This window comes from Kickxella alabastrina, assembly GCF_025024165.1.
Source record: "Kickxella alabastrina strain RSA 675 chromosome Unknown BX661scaffold_3, whole genome shotgun sequence".
Classification (NCBI taxonomy): Eukaryota; Fungi; Kickxellomycota; class Kickxellomycetes; order Kickxellales; family Kickxellaceae; genus Kickxella; species Kickxella alabastrina.
In genome coordinates, this window is record NW_026251474.1 from 205,361 (window position 1) to 231,313 (window position 25,953).

A 25,953-nucleotide genomic window follows, 5' to 3' on the forward strand; every position below is an offset into this window, starting at 1 on the left:
AAATCATAATCAGGACGCACATGCAAAAAATTACGTCAGATTAAAAAATTTTGGCCCAACAAAAAGTTTTTGATTTTGTACGCTTCAGACGACGGTATACTTAGATGCCGGTACTTTAGCTTGTTTGCTATGTACCCTGGCAGCTCCTACAAGAGGACTAGAGCCCAAGCTCGCGCGCGAGCGCTTGCTGGTTCGACTCTTCTCTCCGAGTGCTTGTTTGAAATATTAACAAGCCTCTTGTCCAGCGTAAGTTTTTACACTGGCACCCTCCGGACGTGCGACAGTGCGCGCCGGCCGGGATGGTTGCGCTTAGCTGCTCTTGTGGGCTAGAAATTGTAGGCGTCAAGGTACAACGGGCTTCGGCTTGATGATGCTTGACGACTCTTTCCAGCATTAACTGCAAGGACTGGCGGCGTGGCATTAACATCCTGGCTAGCAATGCGCCTGTCGTCTTGGGCTACGCGAAGCACCCTTTCTATGGTGTATAGTTCGCATACCAACGCGTCCCAAATTGATAGGCGCGAGTGCATGGCGCGCGTTGTTCGAAAGGGCAGCGTAATCCATATTGAAAATGGCTTCAAACTCGCTGCTATTGCGCATTCATATTCCTAGACGGGCTGTAGTAACTATGTTGCATTGACAGTTGCGTCACTACCATGGAAGCGACACCAACACACCACTTTTTTAACCTTTTTTGTTTGTTGCGAGTTGACAACACGGCACTAGTTTTTTTGCTAGTTCAAACAATAAAAATAATATAAAAATTTTATAATCAAAATTTTATGCTCAAGATAATAAACCCCCAGGTCTAGGTCGTGTTGGAGTCTGACAGCGAAGAATGCTGCGCCTCGTAGAGCGCGGCGACAATGTCGTACCACCGCGACTTGCCCGACTTGCCCATGTCGCGCGTAAACACCGTCTCGCTGTCCAGCTTGGCAACGACGTTGTCCACCAACTTGTTCCACACATTGATCATGGCTTCCGGTCGTTTCATAAAAAACACACTGCCACCCAACTTGGCCTCGCTGATAATGCTCGGATCAATGGCCCACACAACTTGCGCCGTGCCAGTGAGCAAGGCATACTGAATGAACAGACGCTGCCACTGGCCGATCTGTCCAAGAAGCGCATAGAGAACATGACCTTGGATTGATTGGCATCCAGGCGAATGTCATGCTCGAGGCCATCTTGCAGAGCACAGATCTTAACCTTGCCCTCGAGCTTCTTGGCAATATCCACGGTGTCCATGACCAGCTGCGGCGGCAGAGCCAGGATACGCACAAGCACGCCAGCACGGTGGCGGTTGCTCGAGGTCTGCGCCTTGAATGCACTGACCAGATACGCTGCAGCCGCATCAGTGATGCCGTTCGGCGGGCGGTTCATTGGCACAATGCGAACATCGAGGTCGACTTGCATCAAGTTAGTCGGGATCATGTACAGGTCGCTCACGACCGACATTATGTCCTCGTCGCCGTCATCGATGCTGGCAATGGCTGCCGCGACCTTCTGTACCTCGACATCCATGCTGTCGAGCTGGCAGCCGGGCCGTCAGAATCGGGATCTGTGCTGGCTACACCTGCACGCATCAAAAACTCGCAGCGCACAGACTCACGGGCGCCCGTAAAGCCGACGATCATGACCTGTCTGTTATCGCTGCCGCCACTGGAAGAGTCTGACCGGTCCGCCCTGCCGTCCATATCGTCGTTGACGACCAGCCTCTCCTTGACACTGAACAGTGATTCCTTCGGCTGTGACACCAACCATGCGGGTCGAGAGCATCCAGCATATCCTTGGGCGCCACTAGCGATGTTTTTTGCTCGATAATGTCCTGTGTGCGCGAGATGGCCGATTCTATCTGGTCGCGCAGGTGTACGGACTGCACAAGCCACTGCATCAGCGACCGGATGACAGCCACAAGGTGAAGGTGCGAGCACAGCATGGCTGAGGGCGCAAGCGGCACCAAGATCGGAAACTTGGCCGAGTTCTGCTTGTTGTGGAGCTCGCGAAGCCTGAACAGCATCTGCTCGCTCTTCGAGGCATCGGGCCGCAGCCGGAACATATTGCGCTGGAACGCCACAGCCTCTCCTGCGCACTTATCGGCTCCTGCGCGACATCCCCAGACGCCGTATCGGCGTTGGTCGTATCCTGGCGCAATATAGCCGACATGCCCTTCTCTAGCTTAGCCCAGTCAAACTTCATTCCGCGCGACATTGCCTCGAGCCAGTCACTAAACAGCGGGATCGGTTCTGTAGTCGCTGTGACTAGGGGCTTTGGCGCCATGGCTGAAGCGCGAGCGTAGGCCGGGTGCGACTGCTTGTTAAACGAGCGTGCGGCACCGACCGCGTCACTGATATGGAACAGATCGCTGGAGACTAGTCGCATATCGACAACGTATCGTGAGTTGAACACCAGGCGGACATTGTCCGATGCAGTGTACATGTACGCGACGTTGAGGCCCTTGACCGAGTCAAAGACTGGGCCGAGGTTCTGCCCCAACGAGACCAGTTTGTCAAACAACAAGTGAGACGAGTCCTCGGGCTGTGGCTGGGGCTTGGGCTCTACTTCGCCATCATCATTATCGCCGCTGACTAGGTCCTTGAAGTGGAGGCGAAGCAGGGACTCGCGCGAGCACTGGGGCGCCGAGGACGGCAGCGACTGAATGTTGTCCTGAGGCGAGATTGCGGCCAGGATGTTGTTCACCGGCATCAGCTGCATTATCACCGATAGCACCGACATTGGGTCGCCGGTCATGTTGAGGCGCGCCTGCAGCGTGCGCAGCCAGCGCGACAAGCTGGTGGACACTTCAAAGCCTACGCGTCGCGCCTTCTTGCACTGGTCTCCCTCGGTGTCTTTTGATGATATACTGCTCTCGCTGCACGGGCGCTCGGCGGTATCTTGGTTGGACCGGCTGTTGTGCGCAAAGACCCAGGGCCAAGTGGACGCGATGCGGCGAATCTGGTTGGCCTTTACATCAACATCGGCCAATGTCAGGTGGAACGACAAGTCGCTTCCCCCAGAGTCCTCGTAGTTGGGCGGATACATCGACTTGTCTGTGTCCTCGTTGGCAAACGGATACGGCACCCGGCATGATATCGACAGGTAATATGTCCCCATGCAACGGATGATTATCTCCGTCGACTGGTGGCCGCGCCACGATCCCAGGATATTGGCCACAGCACCGGTGTATGGGCCGGCGTTAAACGGGTAAAATGCGGTTGTCGACACCAACATACGCCGTAGCGACTGCTGCTCCCACGAGTACATGTGCCGTCCAATGTGTGTCATAAGATGGTGCTCAGACCAATCACGAATCAGGCATTGAAGCGCGCGGCTGACCTGCTTGTAGACAAGCACCATCTTACAGTACCCACCCTTGCTCTTTCCTTCGGCGGCAGTTCGGATGCGCGCCCTTCGCTGTTTTCTCGATGGTACCCCCCGTCAGCAGCAGCGTGAGCGCCAAAGTAAACCGCGTCCGCATACGCTTGAGCCACGGGGGTTGGCAGGCCGTCAAGTGCCACTGGGATCGAGGCAATGACCTGACAGGGGACCACATGCCGGCCGATCAACGACTGCCTTGTCCCGCTGTGTGTTGCAGACGTGCTGCGACCTGCGCCCGATCCGCCACCGATATTGATGCCGCTGCTGCCAATGCCATTCGACGCAATAGAGTTTGACATGGTCGCGTACGCCGCGCGCGAGCGCTCAGCAAATGGGGGACTCTTCCCGGCACTCTTCGCGAGCGCGCCTGGCGGTGCTGGTCGACGCGTGTGGACGGCGACAGATCAGCGCGCATCGACGGGTCAAGCTCGTCTGACGCAATGCGGATGGACACCATGCGTCGCGACTCGTCGGGAAGCACGCCCAGGCTGGCGACGCCCCAGTTATGGGTGATGCGCGCATCAGCGCGACTACAGGGATGTACAGCGTCGGAACCTGCTCGTCAAGCTCGTACAGGCCCATCCTGTCCAACCCCACAACGGACAGCTCCTTGGACACGGCAGCGCGGTGTCCGTGCGGCGATGTCGAGAACGAGGGCAACGGAAGCTGTATGGTATTTTCCACCGCGTGAGCTGCGTTTGCAAGAGCCGCAGTGCGAGGCGCGCGCGGCATGTGGATGCCAACGCGTTGAGGTAGTCCAGCTTGATGCTCGTGCGGCCTGTCAGCATGGCGTCCACCTTTTCGGTAATTTTGCGCTCGCTGCTGCTCTCCCCCTTGGCAGCTTCCGCCTTCGACTCCAAATCCAAGTCGCCTTGCGAGCTGGTCTCATAGCTGCGCTTGGTCCCGGGCGCACCCGCCTTCGGGTGTGAAAAGATGGTGCTGTCCAGCTGCTTCTCTGCCATCAGCCTGCGCGCGACCGACGAGAATAGGCGGTCAACCTGTAGCGAGATGATCTGGCCGATGACAAACATCAGCTGGTCGATTGGGTGCGGGTTGAGCAGCACCAAGCGGAAGCGCAGGCGGTCGGTCATGGCGACCATTATGTACCACTCACCCTTACCGGCCCCTATTGCCGCCGAATTGGGTACAATGCTGTCCAGCTGCTCCTCGACGCCCTCTGTGCCCTCAATTTTGTAGAATCGGATCCGGCTCAGCGGGTTGTCGACGCCGGCTACATCGCGAACAAGCGCGTCTGCCTCTTGTTGCGATATGCGGAGAGGGAAGTTGGATGCCATAACCGACGGCTGGTAGAAGCCTGGCCCCCCACTCCAGACGCCGAACCCGATGCCACTGACTGCATGCCCGGCGACACCACACCTGCATGGTGGGACATGCCTCCAGCGTGCGGTACCGCGCCTTGAGCGCCTGGATTCGGCCTTGACCCAGCAACGCTGCCACCGGGAGCGACAGAGTGGTGCGCATGCGTGTGCGAAGCGCCTGCCAACTCCATTCGCCTGTAGATCCCTGAAAGTACAAACCCGGGCAGCCCGGTGCCTTTGATCCTTGGGTGCTCTGTGGGCGCAGTCCTAGCGAGCGGAACGCAAGGCTGTCCAGATCCACCAGCGCCAAACTTGAGCGCATGTCGACCAAAAGCTCGGCCAGGCGCCAAGGCCCGCGATTCAGCTGATCTGCGAGCTGGCTGACCATAGCCTCGCTTAGCGAGGTGTTAGCGGCAATAGCCTCGGACGCGCGCACGACCAACCGGCCGGTGTATGTGTCCACAAAAATATCCACTGCGCCTTCGTCCTGGCGGTACCACGCGCGAAGTCTGGGTGTAACAGTGCCCAAGCTAATCTCCTCCCGCGTCAGCTCGCTCTCGCCCTTCGTTGCGCCCGATGCCAGCACGTACATCAACTCAACGGCGTTGTCGCTGAATAGACCAGACTCCACGACCGAAGCGTGTAACGCCTTTAGAATAGTCCGCGCGTGCCTCCACGTCACCTGTCGAAGCAATTTTTCTGTGTTGACAGCTTCTGGGTCGAGAACCATATCAAAATCCTCCATAAGCAACTCATTGTCTTCCGTCGAGGGGCTTGTCACCAGCTCGCTGGCCTGAGAAACTGTGCGTGTCCACACCCTTGGTGTCCCCAGGCCCGAGTTTGCCGACCATGTCACACTGAGCCCGATCTTGGGGATAAGGTTGCGCCGATCGTGCTCGATGCGCAAGAACTCGCTGCGCTTTACGTCGCGTCACTGTCTGCGGGCGAGGCCTCAAGTGCATCGGGGCCGTCCAGCGCTGAGGCGTGTATCGGCCGCGGGATGGGAAGCGAGCACAGCCGGAAGACAATGGAGTTTCCCCGCAGCACTGCACCTGCTTGAGCTGTGCTTCCCTTCTCTTGCAAAGTACCCACGCACCAGTAGTGCTGCCACCGTCCCTACTGGCAGCAGTGCTAGGATAGAGTGAGGACGCGGCCCTGGGCGATGTCCAGTACCGCAGCGTGAGCACTGAGCGGTCCGGGCCCATTTCGACTTGCAGCAGGTTTTCCCAACGCGTGCGCCGAAGGACCGCAGCCTGCTTGACAATGGTCTCCAGCAGCACGACCAGGCACTGTCTATGCAAAAAATCGTAGAGCTGGGCCAGCTGCGGCGGCCGTGCAGACAGGCAGGCCGTGTGTTTTTGCTGCTGCTCCGGTGAGGTATCAACCGGCACCGGATTCGACTCTATGAGCAGGTGCTGCGCCAGGTCCACTATTTTCCGTGCGTTGACTACAATCTGGTGCTCATCTGGGAGCGACTTGTCGCCAGTCACGAGGACCCGCACGTTAACCACATGCCAAGGGATGTTGTGGTCAAACTGCAGCAGTGTCAGCGTCGCTTCAAACTCCTTGTGCACCGTGAAGACGATGCGGCCATTGGCAATCCGGTACTGGCGCATGGCCAAGGGGATGGGCTCCCTCTCAAAATGCGCCCCCGGATGATATTTCAATCGCGTTCAATGTGTCGCTGATCTTCTGCTTTGTAAGCTTTGGCGGAGGGACCGCCCGCTTGATGGCTGCCGGCAAACGCTGGTAGGTGCCCGTGGTCAGGATATCGACAGCGTTGCTCACGTCGTAGTTCCGCATGCGCACGTTGGGCATTGCCAAATATGTCGCGTAGATGCTGTCACCGAGTAATCAAAGTATCTGTTCTGCAAGTCCAGATAGGCGATGACGTTTTGGCATTTTTGGATTTGCGGCGCGTTCTTCGCCCAGCGGACCAGCACCAGCAGCTTGGTCAGTAAATCTGTCATGTGCTCAGTGTATTTGAGAATCTCGTTGAGACGGTCTCCCTCGGCCCGGCTGGGCATGGTGTCCACCAGCGTGACCAGCTCTGTGTATGCAAATGTTATCAAGCGCCCAACTACCACACTCATCGGTACCATGCGCGCACTGATAGTGGGGATATCCTCAACCTCGGAGGATGTATCGGCATCGGAATCAACAACTGCACCGCTTCCATTTCCATCTCCGCCGCGTCCACCCCGCCACTGCCGTTCTGAGCTGAATACCCATGAGGACGGCCTCCAAACGCATGGTTTCCTCTGTAAGGGCCGCCATCGCCACCGCTGCCAAAGCTTTGGCTCGAGTTGAGCCCACTGGGCAAATCCTGCTGTGACTGCTGGCGGTTGCGGTACTGGGATCCATTGCTGCCGACCATGGTGCGCTGAGAGTCGGTTCTGTCCAGCCCAGTTCCTGGCGAATCGACACTCTGCTGCCTGTCTAACATGGGTGTTCCAGGAACCTGTGTGCGCCCAGTACTTTCGGAGGAATGAACTTTTTGTGAAGGCACCCGCTGAAAAGTCGACCACATTGACAAAGTGTTAGAGTGAGACTCAAAAAGAAAGAAAGGACAACTGGCACTCCCCACTCGTATCGCGTGTGGCTGTTGCTCCTTAAACTGTGGTGTGTCCTGTGTGTATGCGCGATTCAAAAGGAGAAACAAAACTCGTAAACTGTTATTTGGTTTCGACGTGCCGGTCAACTCTACAAAGCAGCATAAAAATGGATATTGCATATGTTGAAAATTTCAATTAGCAGACTTTCAGTCTACGGACGATGAGCGGCCCATTCACTGTTGGTGCCAGGTGCCGTGTGTTGAGACTGCGTAAAGGGGGTAAGCCCTTCTAATTTGGCTGTCCAATAAATACATTTTGTTTGAAAGTAAAGTGGTTCAGAAATCCACAGCCAGCAAATTCGGTCAGAAAATAAAATAAAAATAATATTAATGCGGTTATTGAAAATATGTAATTTGAATTTGGGAGAGAAATTGCTCTTTTCGCTCCTTTAGCGAACATGCGCGTTGCACTCCCATTTTCTGATGCTTCCATAAAACGGTGTTGCTTGTGATCGCTTGATTTGATTTGATTTTTGTATTATTTTAGGCCATTCCAAAACCCTTTTTTTGAAATTCTATCGGGTTATGCATTTCTTTTCTCCGCCCCTGGCTTGATTGTTTTTTGAATTTCATTAAATATATTTATTGCTTACACACACACGCGCGCGCAAAAATGCCTGAAATGACCAGACAAAGCCAGTTGGAAGACGGCAGCTCATGATTTCACATCTGTCGAAAAGCGCGCTCGCACCGCAGATATCGCAAGCACCACAGCCAAGGGGAAATCCACAGCCTCAGTCGAGGCACTTGACGTGAACCTTGGTATTTCAGCGACGAGTTCACCGATTCTTATCGCGAAGCATTCACCAGCAAAACACTTAAAGACAAGACATTCTCTATTAAGCAACCGGTGGGCGACGGCGAGGGCCTATAGTACCCACCCCATTCCACACGGGCAAGCTGCGCAACACATTCCCCAAGGAATTCCTTCACGGACTCAAGGGCGAGCTGATAGAGCTCAACTGGCACGAGCGGCTGAACGATCTCTATTGGTTCCACCAGACCGACGATCTGGCGCTGAACGGAAAGCAGCACATCAAGGCATTGAGGGACTACCTTTCGGGCGAAGAGTTTGTCGGGTTCATGGAGAAGATCACTGGCACACAACTCGCCCGCGGATACCTTGATATTGCAGCGCAGCGGTACAAGAAGGGAAACCATTTGCTGTGCCACGATGATGACGTCCACCGGGGAAAGCTGACGCGCCGGATTGCATATATCATCTACTTGGTTGACGAGGATTGGTCCGCAGAGGATGGCGGCGCACTGGCCTGTTTGGGAGCGATGATGACAGGTATCCAACAGAGGTTGTCTCGCATATTGTGCCAGAGTTCAACTCGATCGGATTTTTTCTCACTGGAATGGTGTCTTACCACACGGTAGAAGAGGTCACAGTGCGGGACCCGGCACGCGAGAGGTGGTCAGTAACCGGCTGGTTTTACGGACCGATCACCTCGGACACATCGGCATGTGAGGAGAACCTTCCCAGACTCTCGTCCTCGGCTCTCCCACAAATGCTGCCGCTAGACGATCAAATTGCCGCTGAAAATGACCAGACAGAGTGGGCCAAATGGATCAGCCCAGATTATCTAAAATCAGCAGTGCAAAGCCGAATCCAAGACACATTCTTGGAACAAAGCAGCGTTGAGCTCCGCCATTTCTTGCGTGCGGAGGTTTTCAGCGCTGTGCTGAGCGACATGGACGACTCTTTCTGGGCCAAAGCGACGCTACAAGGCCCAGCACATTTGCGTAGGTATCTTGAAGCAACACCATCTGCTTCGCCTACTGTGGCTGGACTAGCATTGTTTTTGAGATCCACGAGCTTTGCTCGTCTTCTCGCAGCCCTTACATCGCTGGACCTCATCAGCGCATCGCAGCAAGTGCGCAAGTTTGAGCGCGGCCATTACACATTGATTCACGACCAGGCATTGGAGCCGGCTGGGCTCGACGCTACGATATCCTTGCAAAAACCTAAGCTTGCGGATGATGATCAGGAGTTGGCCTGGGAAGAGTCTTGGGGAGGCGCGACCCACTATATTGCGGACAAGGATGAGCTGCTGCGCATCAGTCCCGAATCTAACTCGCTCTCGCTAGTTCTGCGCGATGAAGGCACGCTGCGCTTCGTCAATATTTGAACCACATGGCCCAGAGCGATCGGCAGGAAATATCTATGGTCTTTATCGAGCAGCCCTCTGACGAAGATGAAGATGAAGATGAGGATGAGGATGAAGAATTTTCCGCAGAGAGTGGTGCCGAATGACGGACAGTAACTTTGCACAGCTTGCTTTTAGAAATGAGTAAATACAATTGGCTGTTTATATCGTTTCAACAAAAAAGATGTAAACCAATTAGGTGACTATTCTGCCGGCTTCCTAATTGGTGATATCCATCTGGGGCTGGCAGGCTGGGGGCCGTGCAGGTTAATTCGCGGCGTCACTGGCTTGCCGGCGGGCGGTGATGACAAGTGATGGCCAAAGGACAAACGGCTGAGATCAGCCACTGCGCGTGGTGTAGCTGGAAACGATCCTAGCAGCGAGCCAGTGCGGCGCCGCCGATCGCGCGCAAACTCCTCAGGATTAGCCACGGCCTCGTTAGTCTGGCCGAATTGGCCCTGTCTTGTATGAAGGGTCTGCATGTTTTCCCCTGCTGATCCAGGGCGAGTGGGCGTGACAGCGTTGCGGATTGCCGCCAGCTTAGCCCTCTTGCTATCGACAGACTGGCGGCGCTCATCAGCCTCGGCATCCAGTTTGCGCTTCCTCTCTAGCTGCTCAAGTGCATCCAGCGCTGTCTCTGCCCCCTGCAGGCGTTTCCTCAGCTGGGCGTTAACGCGCCGCTCTCCTTGCAAGTCAGCCTCGACACGGGTCAGCTTTTCGCGAGAAAAGTTTGCCTCTGATCTGGCCTCGCTGAGCTGCACATCCCACGCACGCCGGTGATCGGCCAGCGCATCCTTTGTTGTCACAGGCGCCTTGGCCTTGCGAAGAGCGTCCCCCAAGCGGGCCTCCAACGCGCGATTGGTATCGAGCAGCAACCGCTCCTTGTTATGGGCCAGCGTCAGCTGTTTACCAAGCTCCGTGCAACTTTGATTCAGTTGCGTGCCAATGATTCAAGCTCTAGCCGACGCGCATCGCTGGAATTGCCATCGCAAGCAAGCTGCAGCTCTTCTGGGATTCACTGTGCAGCTGCTGTTCGCGCGCCAGCTGGCTGGAAACGGATTCAATGTCTGCCTCGAGCAAGCGACACTTAGCAACCAGATCTGTCCTCTCGCAGCTGACAATGTCCAGTACCTCCATGGTTTCGCTCAGTGAAGCACTTGTAGTCTGCAGATCGTCAGCGAGCTTTGAAGTTGTTGCAGCCACACTCCTCAGCCTCTCCCTCAACTCGAATACCTCAGCCGCATGCGCCTGCTTTTGCTGTTGAGCGCCCCGCTGGGCATCTTCAATCGATTGTGTCTGCGTCCCGGCGTCCTTCTCGAGCGTTTGGATGCGGCTAAGCAGTGAGTCCCTTTCGGCAAGCAATTTCAACTCTGTCTCTTCAGCGTCGCCAAAGCTGTGATATAAGTCCACCTGTGTTGCATGTGTCTGGTCGCAGCCCTCTGATATTTCGGCAACCATATCCAGCGATCGGTCGATGCTCTGGTTAATGGCACTATTCATGTCAGCCAGCAACGGAGCATTACGAGTTGGCGGCAGTGGGGGACGCTCGTAGGCCACCACGGGCTGTGGACTAGGTTCAGTGGTTGGCTCTGTCAGGAAAAGCATCGCACTGGCAATGGAAGCCGCCTCGGTCTCTGACAACGTGCCAGGTTCGTCGGCAATGTCAGCTTGGTGGGAAAGCTGGTGTTGGAAATATGGTGCTTCAATAATATCCAGAGGCCCCAGCGCGCCGACAAACTGCTCGCAGACTTGGACACTGAATTGCGCGTTTGCTGGCACCGAACTGTCGGTAAATGTGCTGCTGTATAGCTGCTCCCGCGAAGATCCGTCCTCCCCCGCTTCATCGTTTCGTCGCCACCAGCATCCTCACTGTACACCTCCTCTCCTTCGTAAACCTCGTAATTATCATCGTACTCGCCGACTTCGTCTTCATAGTCCTCCAGCTCATCCTCGTTGTCGGATGAACCTATGCTTATCGGAGTGTCGTCTATGGTGGAGCTGCCAGCCATGCGCTGCAATTGTGAGCCATCGCCATTCGTATCCACACTATTCCGAGCGTTGGCCCACGCGCTGTGAGGGAATCGCAACTCTTCGCCACTTTCTTCGTACCCCTCGTCATCGTCATCGTCATCATCATATATGTCGTCGTAGGTGTCATTGTAGATGTTCGTTTCGGCGCCCTGCTCTGTACTCGTACTGGCCATATCGGCCTCCAACGTGGCATGGTTCTGCATCCAGCTATCAAAGTCGGCGCGGGAGGCTGTGAGTTCCTCCCCGTCGTCTGAGCCCATGATCTCCCGTGTTATGCCCAGGTCATCATCATCATTGTCGTCCAAATAAACCTCTTCGCATTGGTCGCTACAGACATCGTCGTCGCCGGTGTTTGTGCCGTCGCGGTCGGCCTCAAAGCCAAACCCATGTGACTGCTCTTGATTCAGCACGCCCATGGCCTCGCTAACCGCCAGCGCCATGTTGGCCATGTCTTGGTTGTGGCAGCCGTCATTGACCGCGGACATTTCCATTCGGTGTGTAGAGTAAAAATAAAAACAAGAAAAGTATGAAATTCGAATGAAATAATAAAAAGCGATGAAAGGGGGAAGCAAAACAAGAGAAAGGTAACATGCACTGAAATAATGGAAGAGTGGATGGGCGCAGCAGCTGCGCGGAGCGACCTGGGCATGCCCAGCAATGTGCATAATTTTGACTCATGGGGGTGTTTCACGTGAGCGCTTTAAGTCCATTTTTAGCACCCTTGTACACGGGCTTACGCTTTTCCTTGAAAGCACGCAGGCCCTCCAGCCGGTCTTCGGTGGGTATAACCTGGGCGTAGCACAGCTGCTCAATCTCGAGTCCAGATGCTGGGTCCGCCGAGGCGGCGTGGTTAATGGCACGCTTAGCCATGCGCACAGCAACCGGTCCATTAGGAATAATCTCGCGGGCCCACTCGAGCGCACGCTCGTAGCCGAGATCTTGGTCGCCTGTGCTTTTCTCGTCCATACACTCGGCTGCCTCGACCACATCGTTGATGATGCCCATTGAGAACGCAGGGTAAGGCCCAAGCCGGCGGGCTGTAAACACCAAAGCCTTGGTCTGCGACGCCCCGATAAGCTTGGTCAGCCGCAACGTGCCGCCAGCGCCAGGGATAATGGCCAGCGACGTCTCCGGAAGTCCCAAGATTGCCCGCGGGCCGGCTACACGCAGATCGCAGCACAGGGAGAGCTCGAGCCCTCCGCCCAGCGCCGCCCCATCCAGCGCTGCAATCGTTGGCTGGGGAAGCGCCTCGAGCTCTTTAAACGCTGTCTTCATGCTGTAAAGAAACTGCTCGACCTCGGTTGGCGACATGGTCGCCCTCTCCTTGAGGTCGGCGCCGGCGCAAAAGACGCCGGGAACTGTGCTCCGCAGAATTACAACACGCGTGCCTTTGTCGTTGCGGACCTCATCCAGAGCGCGGCGGAAGTCCCTGACCAGACTACGGGAAAGCGCGTTTTTGGCCTTGGGACGGCTGAGAGAAAGAGTCAGAATGCCCGCATCCTTTCCGGAGTGACGTATCAACACTACCTCTCCGCTTGAGGCCTCGGTGGAAACATGCCGGATAAAGTTTGCGCACATGTACTGAGGGCTGGCCAGAGAGGCAAGGACGAGTGTACTGCGCGGCGAGAGAGAAGAGAAAAAAGCATTGTACTTTGTGTTGTTAACTGGTATAATAAACCTGAAAATGTGGGTCGAGAACTAAAAACAAAAGGGTGTTTTGAGTAAATTAATTTTTGTTCATCGAGAGCACAAACTTTTGTTTTTCCCACGCTATGTTCTGTTGTGCCAAAAGAATGTTGATCAAGAAGTCTGCTGATGCATTTAAATTGCAAGAGAACACGTAAATATAGTTTAGTCTGCAAAATAATGTTGGTGGTCCCAGTTGTGCAAGTTTTGGTGGCTGCACAATATAGTACCGTGCACATTGTTAATTTAACAAGACGGGTGAGTAAAGTGATAAAATTATGTTTTTTAAAACCCTGCAGATCTTGACAAGCATAACTTCAGCAGCTTGTTAAGCTGCTGGTCATATATTTTGATAAATTCCAATGTTCAGAACAAGCGAATTAAGCGGTTAAAAGCCGTTTCAGCTCGCTTAGCTCAGTCGGTTAGAGCGACGTGCTAATAACGCGTAGGTCACAGGTTCGACCCCTGTAGTGAGCAATTACTTTTGTCATTTTGACTTCTGTACTTTTTTGCCATCTTCCGAGATTTCGCTGCTTTTCATAACTAAAAGTTTCAAACCCGCAAAGTTGTATTTTTGCATGTATAGTGAATTTTAATTGTTTATTGAATTGGTATGTAATCAGACAGATATCTGACAAACTCTGCAAGTAATTCAACTCGAAAGAAATCCAAAAAAGTTTTAATGGTAGTTTATTGATTATTGGTTGTATAACAAATAAAATATTTCTTTACTATTCAGTGATTTGAATCGTATGATTTATCTTTAGAAATATAAAATAAAAACTGGGCCATTTTTACACAACCTTTTTTTAGCAAAAATTAAAGTATAAAAGGCGTTTACATTTGCACTTAAAAACACTTTAATATTATCTGCACACACATTGAATTACAATTCATTACATATTTACAAAACCCACTACATCGAAAAATGACCACCTTCACTACTCTTTTTGATCGCTTTTGTTGCCGTGCTGGCCGCTATCTCACTGGCCCGGCCGGCCAATGCCAACCCTCTTCCGCATGCATCGGCGCCTAACAATGCTAATGATGCGCTTGTTAAGCGCAGCGCTTGTGGCGGTGGATGTGGTGGATGTGGCGGAATTGGTGGCTGGGGCGGCTGGGGCGGCTGGGGCGGTGTTGGTCCTGGCGTTGGGTTGGCGTCGGCGTTGGTGGCTGGGGTAGTGTTGGTGGATGCGGCGGTTGCGGTGGCTGGGGCGGGTGCGGCGGGTGCGGCACTGGTTTCTGGCGCTAAATGCTCCAAAGCCGCGCTGTTTTTTTTGAATAATCAACACGGCTGCAAAGAAAATACAAACGCTGCAGCAAATAATTATTGTCGATGAGCGAGAGCACAAAAAACGCTCAAATATTTTTAGTGCCAAATATCAGTGTTTTCTCAGTTTTTTTATAAAAAATGTTTTGGCAATTTTTGAAGGCAAATAAAATATATATTAAACAGAGCGATACCATTTCTAGAAAATAACGTTTTTACACTACAAACAACCAACAGATCAAGATACCCCCAGCTATTATTTGCTTAATTTTAAACATGTGGCTCACAGCCGTATTTTTGTATGTGCAATATGTTTCTTTACTTGCCAGCCAAAATATTCGTAATCAAAAACTATAACCAAAACAAGACATTCCTATCCCCAAAAAATGTATTGCAATGATATGTACTGACTGGATATTCCTATTTCAGAGAAATACCGAAAATAGCTCAGCGGTAGAGCGGGAGACTGTAGTTGCGTTACAAGCCTAGCTTGTATTAAGTTGTTATCTCTAGGTCCCTGGTTCAAATCCGGGTTTTCGGACTTTTTGGGGTATTCTTTTTTGCTGATGATTTGGGGGCAGCGTTGTGATTATGACGCTCGCGCTGCTTCTACATTTTTATTTGGTATAAAAATCTTGATTGTGCTGAGCGCCTTTATTTTTTACAAGCATTTGACAATTAGCTATGGCTGTGCTTTGAATACAGCCAAACCGCTTTCATTTTGCGATTTGTTCAAATGAAAAAGGGTCTCTTGATCTTTTCATAACACACAAGTGTTCACCGCTTTTTGTATTTGATAGTGCTAATACTGCACATCACAGAAGCTTTTGACAAAATTTCAACACGCAGCGAGTTGCTGTGGTGCTTTGCGTAGTTGACATTACACATGAAAATTTATTTGTGTGAGCTGTGCAGCAGCAAAAAAACCAAACATAAAATTTAAAGTTGCCGAACCTGCTTGCTCGAGATTGACCAGATGCAGAGTAAAAAAGAAAGAGCGCCAAAAAACAAAAGCCTTGCCGCTTTAGAAATAGTGGCAAAAAGTATGTTCCGCAACGGGGAATTGAACCCCGGCCACGACGGTGAGAGCGTCGGATCCTAGCCACTAGACCATTGCGGATTAATCGAATTTGTCAAGGTTAATTTGACTTGCTAACTGTTTTATTAAAAACATAATAAAGTGTGGCTTAGACTTTTAAATACTTACTTTTTTACGAAGTTTTAGAAATATTTATATTAAAAAATATGTAGACAATCATTATATGTATTGCAATTAAATGCATAGATGTAAATGTCTTTTCAAATTTTTATTGTGTTTTAGTTACTTTTTTGCATGGGCAGAGGTGTATTGCCTTAGTTTGTCTCCACTTCCAAATATTAAATTGAGCAAAATATGTTAATCGCTAAAGCTAGTTTTGGCTTAACCACTCCCGTCATTGGCGCAAATTTATAAAACACTCTAAAGTCAACTACAGGATTTTTTAACAAACGTAGCAACATTCTTTTATACTTCTTTGCTAATGTCAGCAAGTTATCACTGCCATTTGGCACATTGCCAAGCAAAACTTCTAAATAACTCTAAAAAATAAAATTTATTATAAAGTTTATCGCCCAGATTATTTTTTTGCACAAGGCAATAGTTATAACATGTGATGATCATGCCTGGATTACCAATGTGTTCAAATTCAAAACCAATTAAATATGGAGTTGCACAGAAAGTTTTTATTTGACACTAACAAATTAAAAAATATTGCAAGGATAGCCAAGTGCGTCAAGCTAATCTGCTGTTATTAAACGGATATTAAAGTTATCAACATCAGATATTTCTGCCACTCGATCAAATAAGTTTTTTGAGTGCATTGCAACGGCATTAGTGGCGGCCAGTGCAGCCTTTTGCGCCTGAATGGCTTTTATGTGGGCATTTCTGGCAGCAGTAATGGCTGAGCCTGAAGAAGAGCTAAGATTTGAGTACGCTTTGTTGGTCTTGGAAATGGCAACCTTGAGACTACTGGCCGCACTGTTATCGTAGCTAATGGCTTGCCTGATGGCAGCAATGTTGTATTTAATGCTGGCGCGGACATTCAACTGGTGCGAAGGGTTTGCTTCGGGCATAGCAGCAGGGGCAGCAATAGCTGAGGCGGCAACGCAAGAATAGCGGCAACAAACGAAAACTTCATTTTTGTGTTTAATTATTGACAAGATGCGATTGAAAACAACTGAGGAATAGTTTATTGGCCAAAATAGGTAAATATACTTTTGAACGATGAAGTTGGAAAATATATTATAGAGAAATAAGTATGTTTATATATATTAAAAAACACTTGTTGCAATAAGTTAATATTAGCTTTTAGTGAGTCACTTACATGGTTTTTTTGCGCAAAAATGTAAACAAACAAAACAACCTTTATTGTGGAAATCAATAATATCGTATGTGCATGTGCATACGCATGTGCATGACCAACTCTTTTTGAATGTGTTTGAATTGCTGAAAATAAAACAGAAATCAGGCATTTTTGTTGATACTGTTGCACTGACAAATCAAGTTAAAGTAGCTGAATAATATAAATTAAACAATCACGGCAAATCTAGAAATATTGTTAAATATTGAATCTAATTATTGATACCCGCAAACACGTTGTACGCGTCATTTACAACCCTTTCAGCCTTGTCCAAACTTTGAAGTGCTGTATTGCGGGTGCTCTATATGATGTTGGCGGCGTCTCCCTCAAAAAATGATGCGTGCGATGCGGCCTCGTTAATTTTATCTCTGGCCTGGCGTATGTGTTTAATCGCCGTCTTTTCCAAATTCATGACATCCTGTATTTAAACTGGGCACACTTTTACGTTGGTTACACAAGCCAAAAGTATGGTATAACTGTAAATAAAATGCTTGCCATTGATTCTATTCATGTTAAGAAGTATACAATTAATGGCGTGTTTAAAATAAAAAGAGGATGCATAGACGGTCTTTATTAAAGATAAACCCTGCTTGGGCTTTGTGTTCTTATAACTGCTGGCATAAATGTATAGGTTTAGGTGATACTATTTTCCATTTGATATGTTGGTTTTTTCTTAACACCCTACTTTTAAATGTTATTGCTTGCGTAGTCATGTGAATAAATGAGACGCCTATTTATAATAAAAATGTATTTTGAATTTGAATCGTTAATTTTGAGGCTGCAAAATTTGTTATCAAGTGAGCTTGCTTTTTAAATTGCAAACACTTTGTTTTGCACTGGTGGTGTTGAGCAGACTGATGATATGGAAGTGGGTGACGAGGTTGGAGTTGTGAAACGAGTTTCCACCAACATTCCGATTGACAGGGCATAGAAGTACCATGTAGGGTCAAATCAGAGGATATAATATTGCACCCTGATATGCCATCACCATTTGATAATGTATATGCATGTATGCGCACATATACGAATACCACAACATTGATTGCCAAGATACGGGTTTGCTCGCAGAAGAACCAGTTCTCGCCAACGGAGTGCACAACTGGCGAAGTGCACAACAGAAGCAACGAGATACATATATATAAGACAGACCAGCTCTAGTTCTACTTTTGATTCCCTTGATAATAAAAACTATAACAAAACCCAAACATACTTTTAAGACTAGACAACTTGTGCTCCCCGCAAATCACAACATGCAAATAATAATAAAAATTATAACTGGGTACTTTGCTTGATGACATAGTAAGACTGAAATTACAAAATAAATAAAAATTATACGAATGTTGTGGTAGTAAGCTCGCCAAAGTAAAGCTCAGGCGTGGCTAGTACAGCAAAACTATGTCATTACGACATTAATATATCAAAATAGCAATGCATATAAATTAAGCAGCTGGTATTTTGTAATGTATTTTTGTTAAACCAACTCTTACATCTTTTTATTGCCAGTATTTACAAATTAGCATACTCGGCTAAAAAACAATGGTGATATTGATATGCATTTCAATTCAATTTGTTTTGCTGGTACTTTTCACAAAATGCAGCTACTTATCGCGGCAACATATTCTGTTTTCAAACGCACATGCGTAATTTAAATGTCGATAAGTGTTAAACAATAAAATGTGCATAAATAAATTGGAGACAATATCTAGCAAACGGTCTACATGGAATACACGTTCCGGTCTATTTATCATTGGCATGCAAGTGAATATTTCCCAACATTTAGTGCGTATTCGGATAATGGTATGTCGTTCGTCGTGATTAACGTTGCTTTTGTATTTATTTTTATTTTCTGCCACCCTTGCCAATGCATACCAGTCACAGTCACATTTTATTGAAAATTTCAAGAAACAAAAGCTTATAACTTTGGTTTTATATATTAAAGCGCAAAATGTAGGCCGCTACATGTCTACAATATACACACCTGCATAATGCAGCATAGTTTTGCATCCCCCCACATCTTGCTGCCACACGCGAAAACCATACTGATTTGTGTTCATTTTATCCATGCATTCAAAAAATAAAGACAAACTTTTAATCAACACTGTGCATACTGGTCACTTGAGCTTTGTTTAATTACCTCAAAACATAGACATGCACATAACAAACAGCCAAAAAACGGCCAAAGCCTGCACGCTTGTTTGCCATGCGTCTGCAGCTTTGTCTGCTTGACATGAACGCCCGGATTTTATATTTCAATTTTTACTTTGTTGATCGATGTTTGTACATTTACTCCACTTTCATTGGGGTGCATGCAATCTCACGAGGACAGTACTCTTTGTCCCCTCTTTGTCTTTTTCTTTTGCATGAAATAAGCATGACTAATGTGCATTGCTCCCAATTCGACTAGAATAAAAAAGTACATTCACATCTTTTTTGCACCTTTATTTTAAAACCATCCCGATAAGGACATGTCTTCCATTGAGGCAATTCAACTATGTCGCTGCTGATGGAGTATCAATTTATGCACAAAACAACCACAAAGGTGACATTCCCGATTTGCTTGTTTTTAAGTTGGTGCGCCGCGGTCTTTTAGCAAGGAGCTGCTTTTGTCGCCCTGATCATCCGTTGCTGTCAGGCAGAGAAACATGCGCAGTTTTGCGTTTATCGTGCGCCGAGCCTTACAGGCTTTGGTTGCATATTTTGTCAGTATAGCAACCTTGCTCTATATTTCCCAATAAAATGTGCGCTATCAGAGAACGCCAAATGCTGTTAATCAATTCTCATAAATAACGACATTATCTCCAACCGTTTTTTGCTTGGCCTTGCCAAACAAGAACTGTCAAAAGAAAACCCACCTACTTTCACACATTATTTAGTCTAAATTTTCTACCTATTTTTAATCAACAGTCCAATTTTATATTTCACTTGCTACACATTTATATTCAAATATTTTACATATTAGTATCCCGTCAATGGAGTTTCTTGCCGTCCATCGGTTTGCCAACACCGTCCAAACGGCCCACCGTTTTCCAGGCAAGAAAATGTTACGGCGCCCGACATTACCACGGCTACTGCTGAAGACCTCCATGGCGTGCTCGGGCAATGGGCAGTAGTGTGCAACGGCATAAACATCAGCTCAATGGTATGCTCTATCATAGTCATACTGAGTACCATCATAGTAGCGTTTGTAAACCGCAGTCTCCTCAACCGGCCCTCATTGCGAATTTCCACTTGCATAGCCCTGTGCGACCTATCATTCTCCATATGCCAAGTCTTTGTATTTAACAATGACTACATGAGCGGGCTATCTGAAACGCACCTAAGGGCAATTGTATGGATCATGGCCGGGTCCAATGTTTCCTTTGTGTTTCTCTCGAGCTGCATGGGAATTCAGCTGCTTTTGACAGTGCTCACAAACAAAAACCACTGGGCCGAGGCCATTCGGCCATACTATGAGGTCACAAGCATTTTCTGCGGGTTTTTAATTACTCACCCGTACATGTACGTGTTCAAGAATATCAAATGGATTCCTGTGGCCCAACTCTTCTATTTCAGAGAAGAGGAGTCAGTGGGCAAGCGCAACATTTGGTTAGTTCAGTGGATGTGGATTTTTGGCGGAGTTGCTTTCCTTTTTGTCATTGCACTTTTGACGTATATTAAGATGTCACGCGCTTGGAAGGCCACCGAGTCGTCTATAAACAGGTACCGTACGCCGGAGAAGCTCGATCTGCTGGACTTGGATTCAGACTCGGACACCATGCAGCAAATTTCGGACGAAAGGAAGAGGTACATTCGGTCGGTTACGCTTCGCGTGACTTGCTATCCGATCATTCCAATTATTACACTGTCCTTTACGCTTTTATGCAATCTCTTGTCAGCTACGCCGTTCTGGCTCTACGTCATGAGCAATTTGATGCCGTCGACACAAGGTATGCTCAACTTTTTGGTCTACACAATGAACCCGTCATTGGACGTGTACAGGAAAAGGCTGGTAGAGCGGACACGCGGCGCCAAGCGGAGAACTAGGGCAAGGTTTGGCAAGCTGGAGGAGGCCGAGTCAATGTCTGACTTCTCAATTACCTTTTCAGAGCCAAGCAGCGTCTACAGCGACAGAGATAATTTCAAGTATACATCCTAATCCAACAAACATCTTTTACTTATCTTAATTGCACTTGTACCAATAATTAGCACCTGAAAACAAATATTTCAACACAATTGGAAAGTAAATTATTTTATTATTTGTTTGCTAGTTTTTGTAAATTTGTTTTTGAAAGTGAGAGAAAATAATATTTGCGATACATTATACTAAAAAATTATGAAAATTATGAAAAATAAGGAAAAAATAAATATTCTAATGCCATTGCATCTGGTTGCCGAACCCCGCAGCCTGGTTTGCGTTAAACATATTTTGCTGTTGCTGAGGTTGCTGCTGCTGTTGCTGAGGTAGTTGCTGCTGGGGCTGTTGAATTTGCGAATTAAACATTTGGTTTGCAAATATATGCTGCTGCTGGGGCTGCTGCTGCTGCTGATTCTGACCAAGCGTAGGGTTGGCCATGGCAAATATCCCAGTGGGACCAACAGACCGCGAGACACCACCGCCAATTCCGCCTTGCTGTTGCTGCTGCTGCGGATTATACGGAGCCATACCAGTGGTTGTCAGCAAAGACGAAGACAAAAACTGCGAATTCTGAAGCCCAACTGGCTGCTGCAATGTATTGGAGTTGAATACGCCGGGAGCATTCGGATTGATGGTTTTGAAAAGATCGTATTTCGATCCGACCTGGCCAGGCTGCTGGTTCATCTGCGTCCCCATGGTCAATGTACCAGTGCCAGCACCAGGTGCCTGAAGCATCCGCTGTTGCAAAAAATGAGAAGTCTGGTTGCCAGCACCTCCACTTTGCATGTTGGTGCCAAAGCTGCTCACGCTGTGGGTGGCCGCGGTATTGGCGTATCCAGAAAGCGAGTTGGCGCCCAGCATGGGTGGTTTATTAAAGGTCCCGAGGTTGGGTGTAGAGCCTGCGCCGGTTTGGTTGGTGAAGATATTGCCCAGGCCCGTGGGCGCAACCAATCCGGTGGTCGAGGAGCTGGCGGCAGGCATGTTGGTAATCACCTGTGAAGCTGAGAACATGCCGGCTGGGGAGGTTGGGTTTATGCCACCAAACTGCTGGCGCTGCATAAGCGCCTGCTGCTGCTGTTGAAGTTGTTGCTGCTGCAGTTGTTGTTGCTGCTGAATTTGCTGCTGGTTGCTGAACAGTGTGTGATTGGACGGTGAGGTCATAGGCCTGTTCATCTTGGATGGCACCAGCGGCGGTGGCAGTCTACTCGCCAACGACACAGTCTGCTGCTGCAACGGCTGCTGCTGAATTTGCTGCTGCTGAACTGGCGTCACAGCGCTTACAGGAGTCAACATCCTAGCCGCCGCTGCCAACTGAAGCTGCTGTTGCTGTTGCTGCTGCAATTGCTGTTGTTGTTGCTGCTGCACCTGGGCATTCTCTTTGGCTTGCGATGCCATCTGCTGCATCTTCAGCAAATGCTCCTGCTGCGACTTCAACTGCTCCACCTGCATCTTCATCTCCTCGGCCTTTCTCTGTTGCTCCAACTTGTCTTTTTCCTCTTTTAGCTGCTTCAACTGAGATTCGACCTTTTGTGTCTGCTGCAACTGGAGCAACTGGTGTTGCTGTTGTTGGAGGAACATGGCTTGCTTGCGAATCTCCTCCTGTTGTTGCCGAATGTGGGCTTCCTGAGCTGCCAGTTCTTGGGCTTTGGCTGCAGCCATTTGTTCAAGTCGGTTGATCTGCGCTGTGTTTCCGCTAGCTGTGGCAGCGGCCATCCGGTTGGTCGTTAATTCGTCGAGATTGGAGAGTGCAGAAGCCAGGCTCGGTGCCTGAGCCTGTAAGGGCATATTTATGGTAGCAGGCTGTTGTTGCTGCTGGCGGGCAGTGGGGCGGGCCCTTGGTGGAATATGCTGCTCTGGCTGCGGCTGCGGAGAAATTGTGGATCCAAAAGCCTCGTCAAAAGCCGTGGTTGTCGTCGCCTTTGAAATGGCAGCAGACTGCAGGGCAGGGGGCGGACTGGCCAAGCGGTGTTGTGCGGAGCGCAGCTGAGCGGGGTCTACAACAGATGTCTGGCTCTTGTTGAGCTTGCGAGTGCCAGAACCTAGGTTCAGCGCCTGCCTGGGTGTAGCATTCCGCTGATCAACGGTCGAGCGACCAGACGCATTAAGGTTGGTAAAGGGATCGTGCTGCTGCGGCCGTTGGGGATTGGATGGCTTACGACCACCGCCAGGCGCGCTGGTGCGCTGCTTCTCCTCTTCCTGGAGTTTGCGCGCAAGAGCTTCGTCGTTCTCAATTTGGCGCTTGCGGTCAAAACGCCGGTCAAGCTCAGAGTCGATGCCCCAAGGGTTGCTAGTTACACGCCGCGATGCCAACTGCTGCGACCCCGGTGGCGATAGTGCGCGGGAAGCGGGGCTGCGCGCAATCTCCTCCTTCTGCGGCACCTGGTGCCGGTACGGCTGTTGCTGGAATACAGGCACCAGGGATGCAGCCGGCGCCGGAGATGCGGCGGCATTGGCCAGGGCGGCCTCGTCGGACATGGGGTCGATGGCAGAGACGGGCAGGCCCCGATGAATGCGGAAGGCGCGGTCCATGCGCATAATGTCGGCGGGCTTCACACCTAGTGACCGCAACGTATCCGACTTAATCTCTGCAATGGACTGGTCGTCCAGGCGTTCAGCCACAAACGACGTCGCATACTTGAGTGCGTTATCAGCGCTGATTCCGGCCTTGAGCGTGAAAAAGTCAAACCAATCCCAATCGTAATTAACCATCCGCTTTCCAGCGGGGTCCTTGCGCGCACTCTCCTGTTGGCGCTGCCGCGCAGTGAGCGACTTGGTCGGCATTTGCGGAGCCTTGCCAAGGAGATCGTCTACATATGTGCGGTCGGCCGGTGAGAACTTGGCCATGGGCACAACTATGGTCTTGCCGTTGGTCTTGTGCAGATGCACGTTGCCGCTAGCGTCCAGGTCCAAAAACTGCGCATCCACAGTGTAAGCGCCCGAGCCGTCCGTCCACGTGCGCACCTTGTTCGGGTCGGGGCCGGGCTCCGAGGACAGGCTGGGCATCGGCGGGTTAATATGCTGGCGGTTCTGGAGCATCTGCAGCGGCATGTTGTCCGAATCTGCCGTCTTCGTGCGGCTGACCGTGGACTGCGCGTTGCAGTCGATGACAATGCTCAACGGCTCGGGCGTCCTGGGCGCCGCCATATGTGCCTGCGAGGCGGCGAGACGAACGGTGTCGGTGCGCTCGGGGAGTGTCGGCAACTGCGGCGCGTCGTTCCGCTCGCGGAAAGAGGACGCCCTAGATTCCGTTTCGGCCGACTGCAGCTCGAGGTATGCGGCAGGGACAAGACCCGCACGGCCATGCGGCGGAGCCACTTGTACCTGCCACCACTCGGGGTCCGACCTGTCCAGCACCAGGACACGCGCGCCCTCGTCCACAGTCAGCTCCTCAGGATCGTCGCTGGCAAACTCATACAGCACCAGCGCATGCTCCTGCGCGTCCTCAGCATGCGACAGGGAGGGCATAGACTGCTGCTGAGCCTTTGGGGCCACGGTGGTGTCCTTGGGAGGCAGAGGTGGAGCCTCGTCGGACGGGGACGCCACAGAGTCTCCAACAAATATCCCCCGGCGGGCAGCGTTGATGGCGTCAGCGATGCGCTCGGCCTCAGTTGCGGACGCGCAGGTGAAGTCATAGGCAGCGGGCTCATATCCGCCGATTTCCACTCCCAAAACGGCCTTCTTGGCAGCACATTTCGAGATGTGCATTGTTGCGTGGCGCTTGGGGGGGACCATATCGTTCGAGCTGGATATTGTCAGTGTCGGATTGCTAACGCTAAGCATCACTTTTGTGCCCTTCTTCTTCTTGCCCTCTGTCACGCTAAAGTGCGAGACCGTGCTGCTGTTGGTGTTGGTGTTGCTATTTCTGGGTGCTTGTGTCTGAAATGGAGGAGGCGGAGGGATTGGTGTGGGCGCCTGGAATGGCTGCGTAGGGGGGAGTGGTGGTGGGGGAGGCGGGGGAGGGGGTGCTACTGTCGCTGCTGGCTGCTGCTGCTGCTGTGGCATTGGCGGGGGTGGCGGCGGCAGAGGGAGGGGTTGCCTTGTGGCAATGGGAGCAGCAATCGCCAGGGCAGCTGGCTCTGGGTCAGGCGAATGGCCGCGCATATCATCAGATTCAGCCACAAGCTCCACATATGCCTTAGGAATAAAACCATACCCACCCTTCGTCCGCGCCATGTACCAGTCGGGGTCGTCCTGCTCAATAATCTGCACAAGCTCATCCTCCTCGAGCGTCGTCTCCTCGTCCTGCGCTGCCTCGTAGTCGTAAAGGGCCCTCGCCTGGGCCACGGGCTCAATCTAAACAAGCAGAGCGGGGGCTTTTATTAGTAATTTTGCGCTAAGTATATGCGTGTTGTTTTCACACGAATAAGGTAGTATGCAATTGTCGAATGCTTACCAATTCGGTGTGGTTGGCTGGTACCACTCCTTTCTGCTCCGGCCCATTGTCGGAATCGCTTGGTTTCCGCTTGGCCTGCAGCCAGTCGGGGTCGTCGGAGTTGAGAATGTATAGCACATCTCCTTCGTTCAACGATAATTCGTCGCTGTCCGATGCCTTGTACGTGTAAATCGCACGACGCACTTCAAGCAGCGGCATACTTTTGTAAATGTCGCTTTCTTAAAATATATAATAGGCCCAGTCAGTTATTGCTGTTGCTGCTGCTGTCTTTGTCGCTGTTGTTATTATATTGGCAGATATTATACTAGATATTTTTCCAAAATTGACAATAGCAGAAAAAAAGAAACTGTTGCTAAATTGAATTCAACCACAAAAAATAGCAGTCAACTGTCACTTCACCTTGTTGAAAAAAGCTTTGGTGAATTCTCCCATACCAACCATTGAAGCAGAGTATGCACGCTATTATAAAAGTGTGGCTAAAATCCAACACTTAATTTTAACTCGCTAAATAATATCTAATGTTGATCATTGAGGGCGGCAATTATTTGGGTCATGCCCTATTGCCTCCTGTAAGCTGCAGCAACCTGCTGCACTAT

The 25,953-nt window shown here is 50.4% G+C and overlaps 6 protein-coding genes and 3 non-coding genes across 9 annotated transcripts; 4 read left to right on the forward strand and 5 right to left on the reverse strand.

Moving 5' to 3' along the window:
- Window positions 1-808: 808 nt before the first annotated feature.
- Window positions 809-7,143, reverse strand: BX661DRAFT_196177 (uncharacterized protein; the record flags this gene model as incomplete). Its single annotated transcript, XM_051538030.1, has 15 exons — window positions 809-1,114; window positions 1,144-1,533; window positions 1,575-1,728; window positions 1,758-2,080; window positions 2,113-3,376; window positions 3,433-3,731; window positions 3,764-3,866; window positions 3,923-4,146; window positions 4,176-4,732; window positions 4,770-5,554; window positions 5,623-5,743; window positions 5,794-6,334; window positions 6,417-6,480; window positions 6,507-6,829; window positions 6,868-7,143. The coding sequence occupies 15 exons, from the start codon at window positions 7,141-7,143 to the stop codon at window positions 809-811; spliced, it is 5,730 nt and encodes a 1,909-aa protein (XP_051394047.1).
- A 329-nt stretch (window positions 7,144-7,472) lies between these two features.
- BX661DRAFT_196178 (Oxoglutarate and iron-dependent oxygenase degradation C-term-domain-containing protein) lies at window positions 7,473-9,571 on the forward strand (the record flags this gene model as incomplete). Its single annotated transcript, XM_051538031.1, has 5 exons — window positions 7,473-7,501; window positions 8,018-8,088; window positions 8,177-8,555; window positions 8,594-9,434; window positions 9,473-9,571. 5 exons carry the CDS (start codon window positions 7,473-7,475, stop codon window positions 9,569-9,571), a joined length of 1,419 nt encoding a protein of 472 aa, XP_051394048.1.
- A 96-nt stretch (window positions 9,572-9,667) lies between these two features.
- BX661DRAFT_196179 (uncharacterized protein) lies at window positions 9,668-11,980 on the reverse strand (the record flags this gene model as incomplete). Its single annotated transcript, XM_051538032.1, has 3 exons — window positions 9,668-10,366; window positions 10,431-11,302; window positions 11,335-11,980. The coding sequence occupies 3 exons, from the start codon at window positions 11,978-11,980 to the stop codon at window positions 9,668-9,670; spliced, it is 2,217 nt and encodes a 738-aa protein (XP_051394049.1).
- A 202-nt stretch (window positions 11,981-12,182) lies between these two features.
- On the reverse strand, window positions 12,183-13,761 carry BX661DRAFT_192989 (enoyl-CoA hydratase; the record flags this gene model as incomplete). The annotated part of the gene is made up of 2 exons (XM_051537744.1): window positions 12,183-12,995; window positions 13,687-13,761. 2 exons carry the CDS (start codon window positions 13,759-13,761, stop codon window positions 12,183-12,185), a joined length of 888 nt encoding a protein of 295 aa, XP_051394050.1.
- BX661DRAFT_t11 lies at window positions 13,585-13,658 on the forward strand. The gene has a single exon. It is a non-coding gene; the product is annotated as a tRNA-Ile (tRNA).
- Window positions 13,762-14,887: 1,126 nt separating the features above from the next.
- On the forward strand, window positions 14,888-14,992 carry BX661DRAFT_t12. Its single transcript has one exon. It is a non-coding gene; the product is annotated as a tRNA-Tyr (tRNA).
- Window positions 14,993-15,499: 507 nt separating this feature from the next.
- On the reverse strand, window positions 15,500-15,571 carry BX661DRAFT_t22. The gene has a single exon. It is a non-coding gene; the product is annotated as a tRNA-Glu (tRNA).
- A 4,075-nt stretch (window positions 15,572-19,646) lies between these two features.
- Window positions 19,647-21,046, forward strand: BX661DRAFT_177305 (uncharacterized protein). Its single transcript, XM_051534599.1, is given in 2 exon segments — window positions 19,647-19,871; window positions 19,886-21,046. 2 exon segments carry the CDS (start codon window positions 19,820-19,822, stop codon window positions 20,983-20,985), a joined length of 1,152 nt encoding a protein of 383 aa, XP_051394051.1. The 5' UTR covers window positions 19,647-19,819; the 3' UTR covers window positions 20,986-21,046.
- A 152-nt stretch (window positions 21,047-21,198) lies between these two features.
- BX661DRAFT_222496 (uncharacterized protein) lies at window positions 21,199-25,555 on the reverse strand (the record flags this gene model as incomplete). The annotated part of the gene is made up of 3 exons (XM_051538856.1): window positions 21,199-24,885; window positions 24,934-25,257; window positions 25,358-25,555. The coding sequence occupies 3 exons, from the start codon at window positions 25,553-25,555 to the stop codon at window positions 21,199-21,201; spliced, it is 4,209 nt and encodes a 1,402-aa protein (XP_051394052.1).
- Window positions 25,556-25,953: the final 398 nt, after the last annotated feature.

Coding starts and splice junctions, on each gene's coding strand:
- BX661DRAFT_177305 (XM_051534599.1), top strand. CDS start 19,820: ATGGAGTTTCTTGCCGTCCATCGGTTTGCCAACACCGTCCAAACGGCC.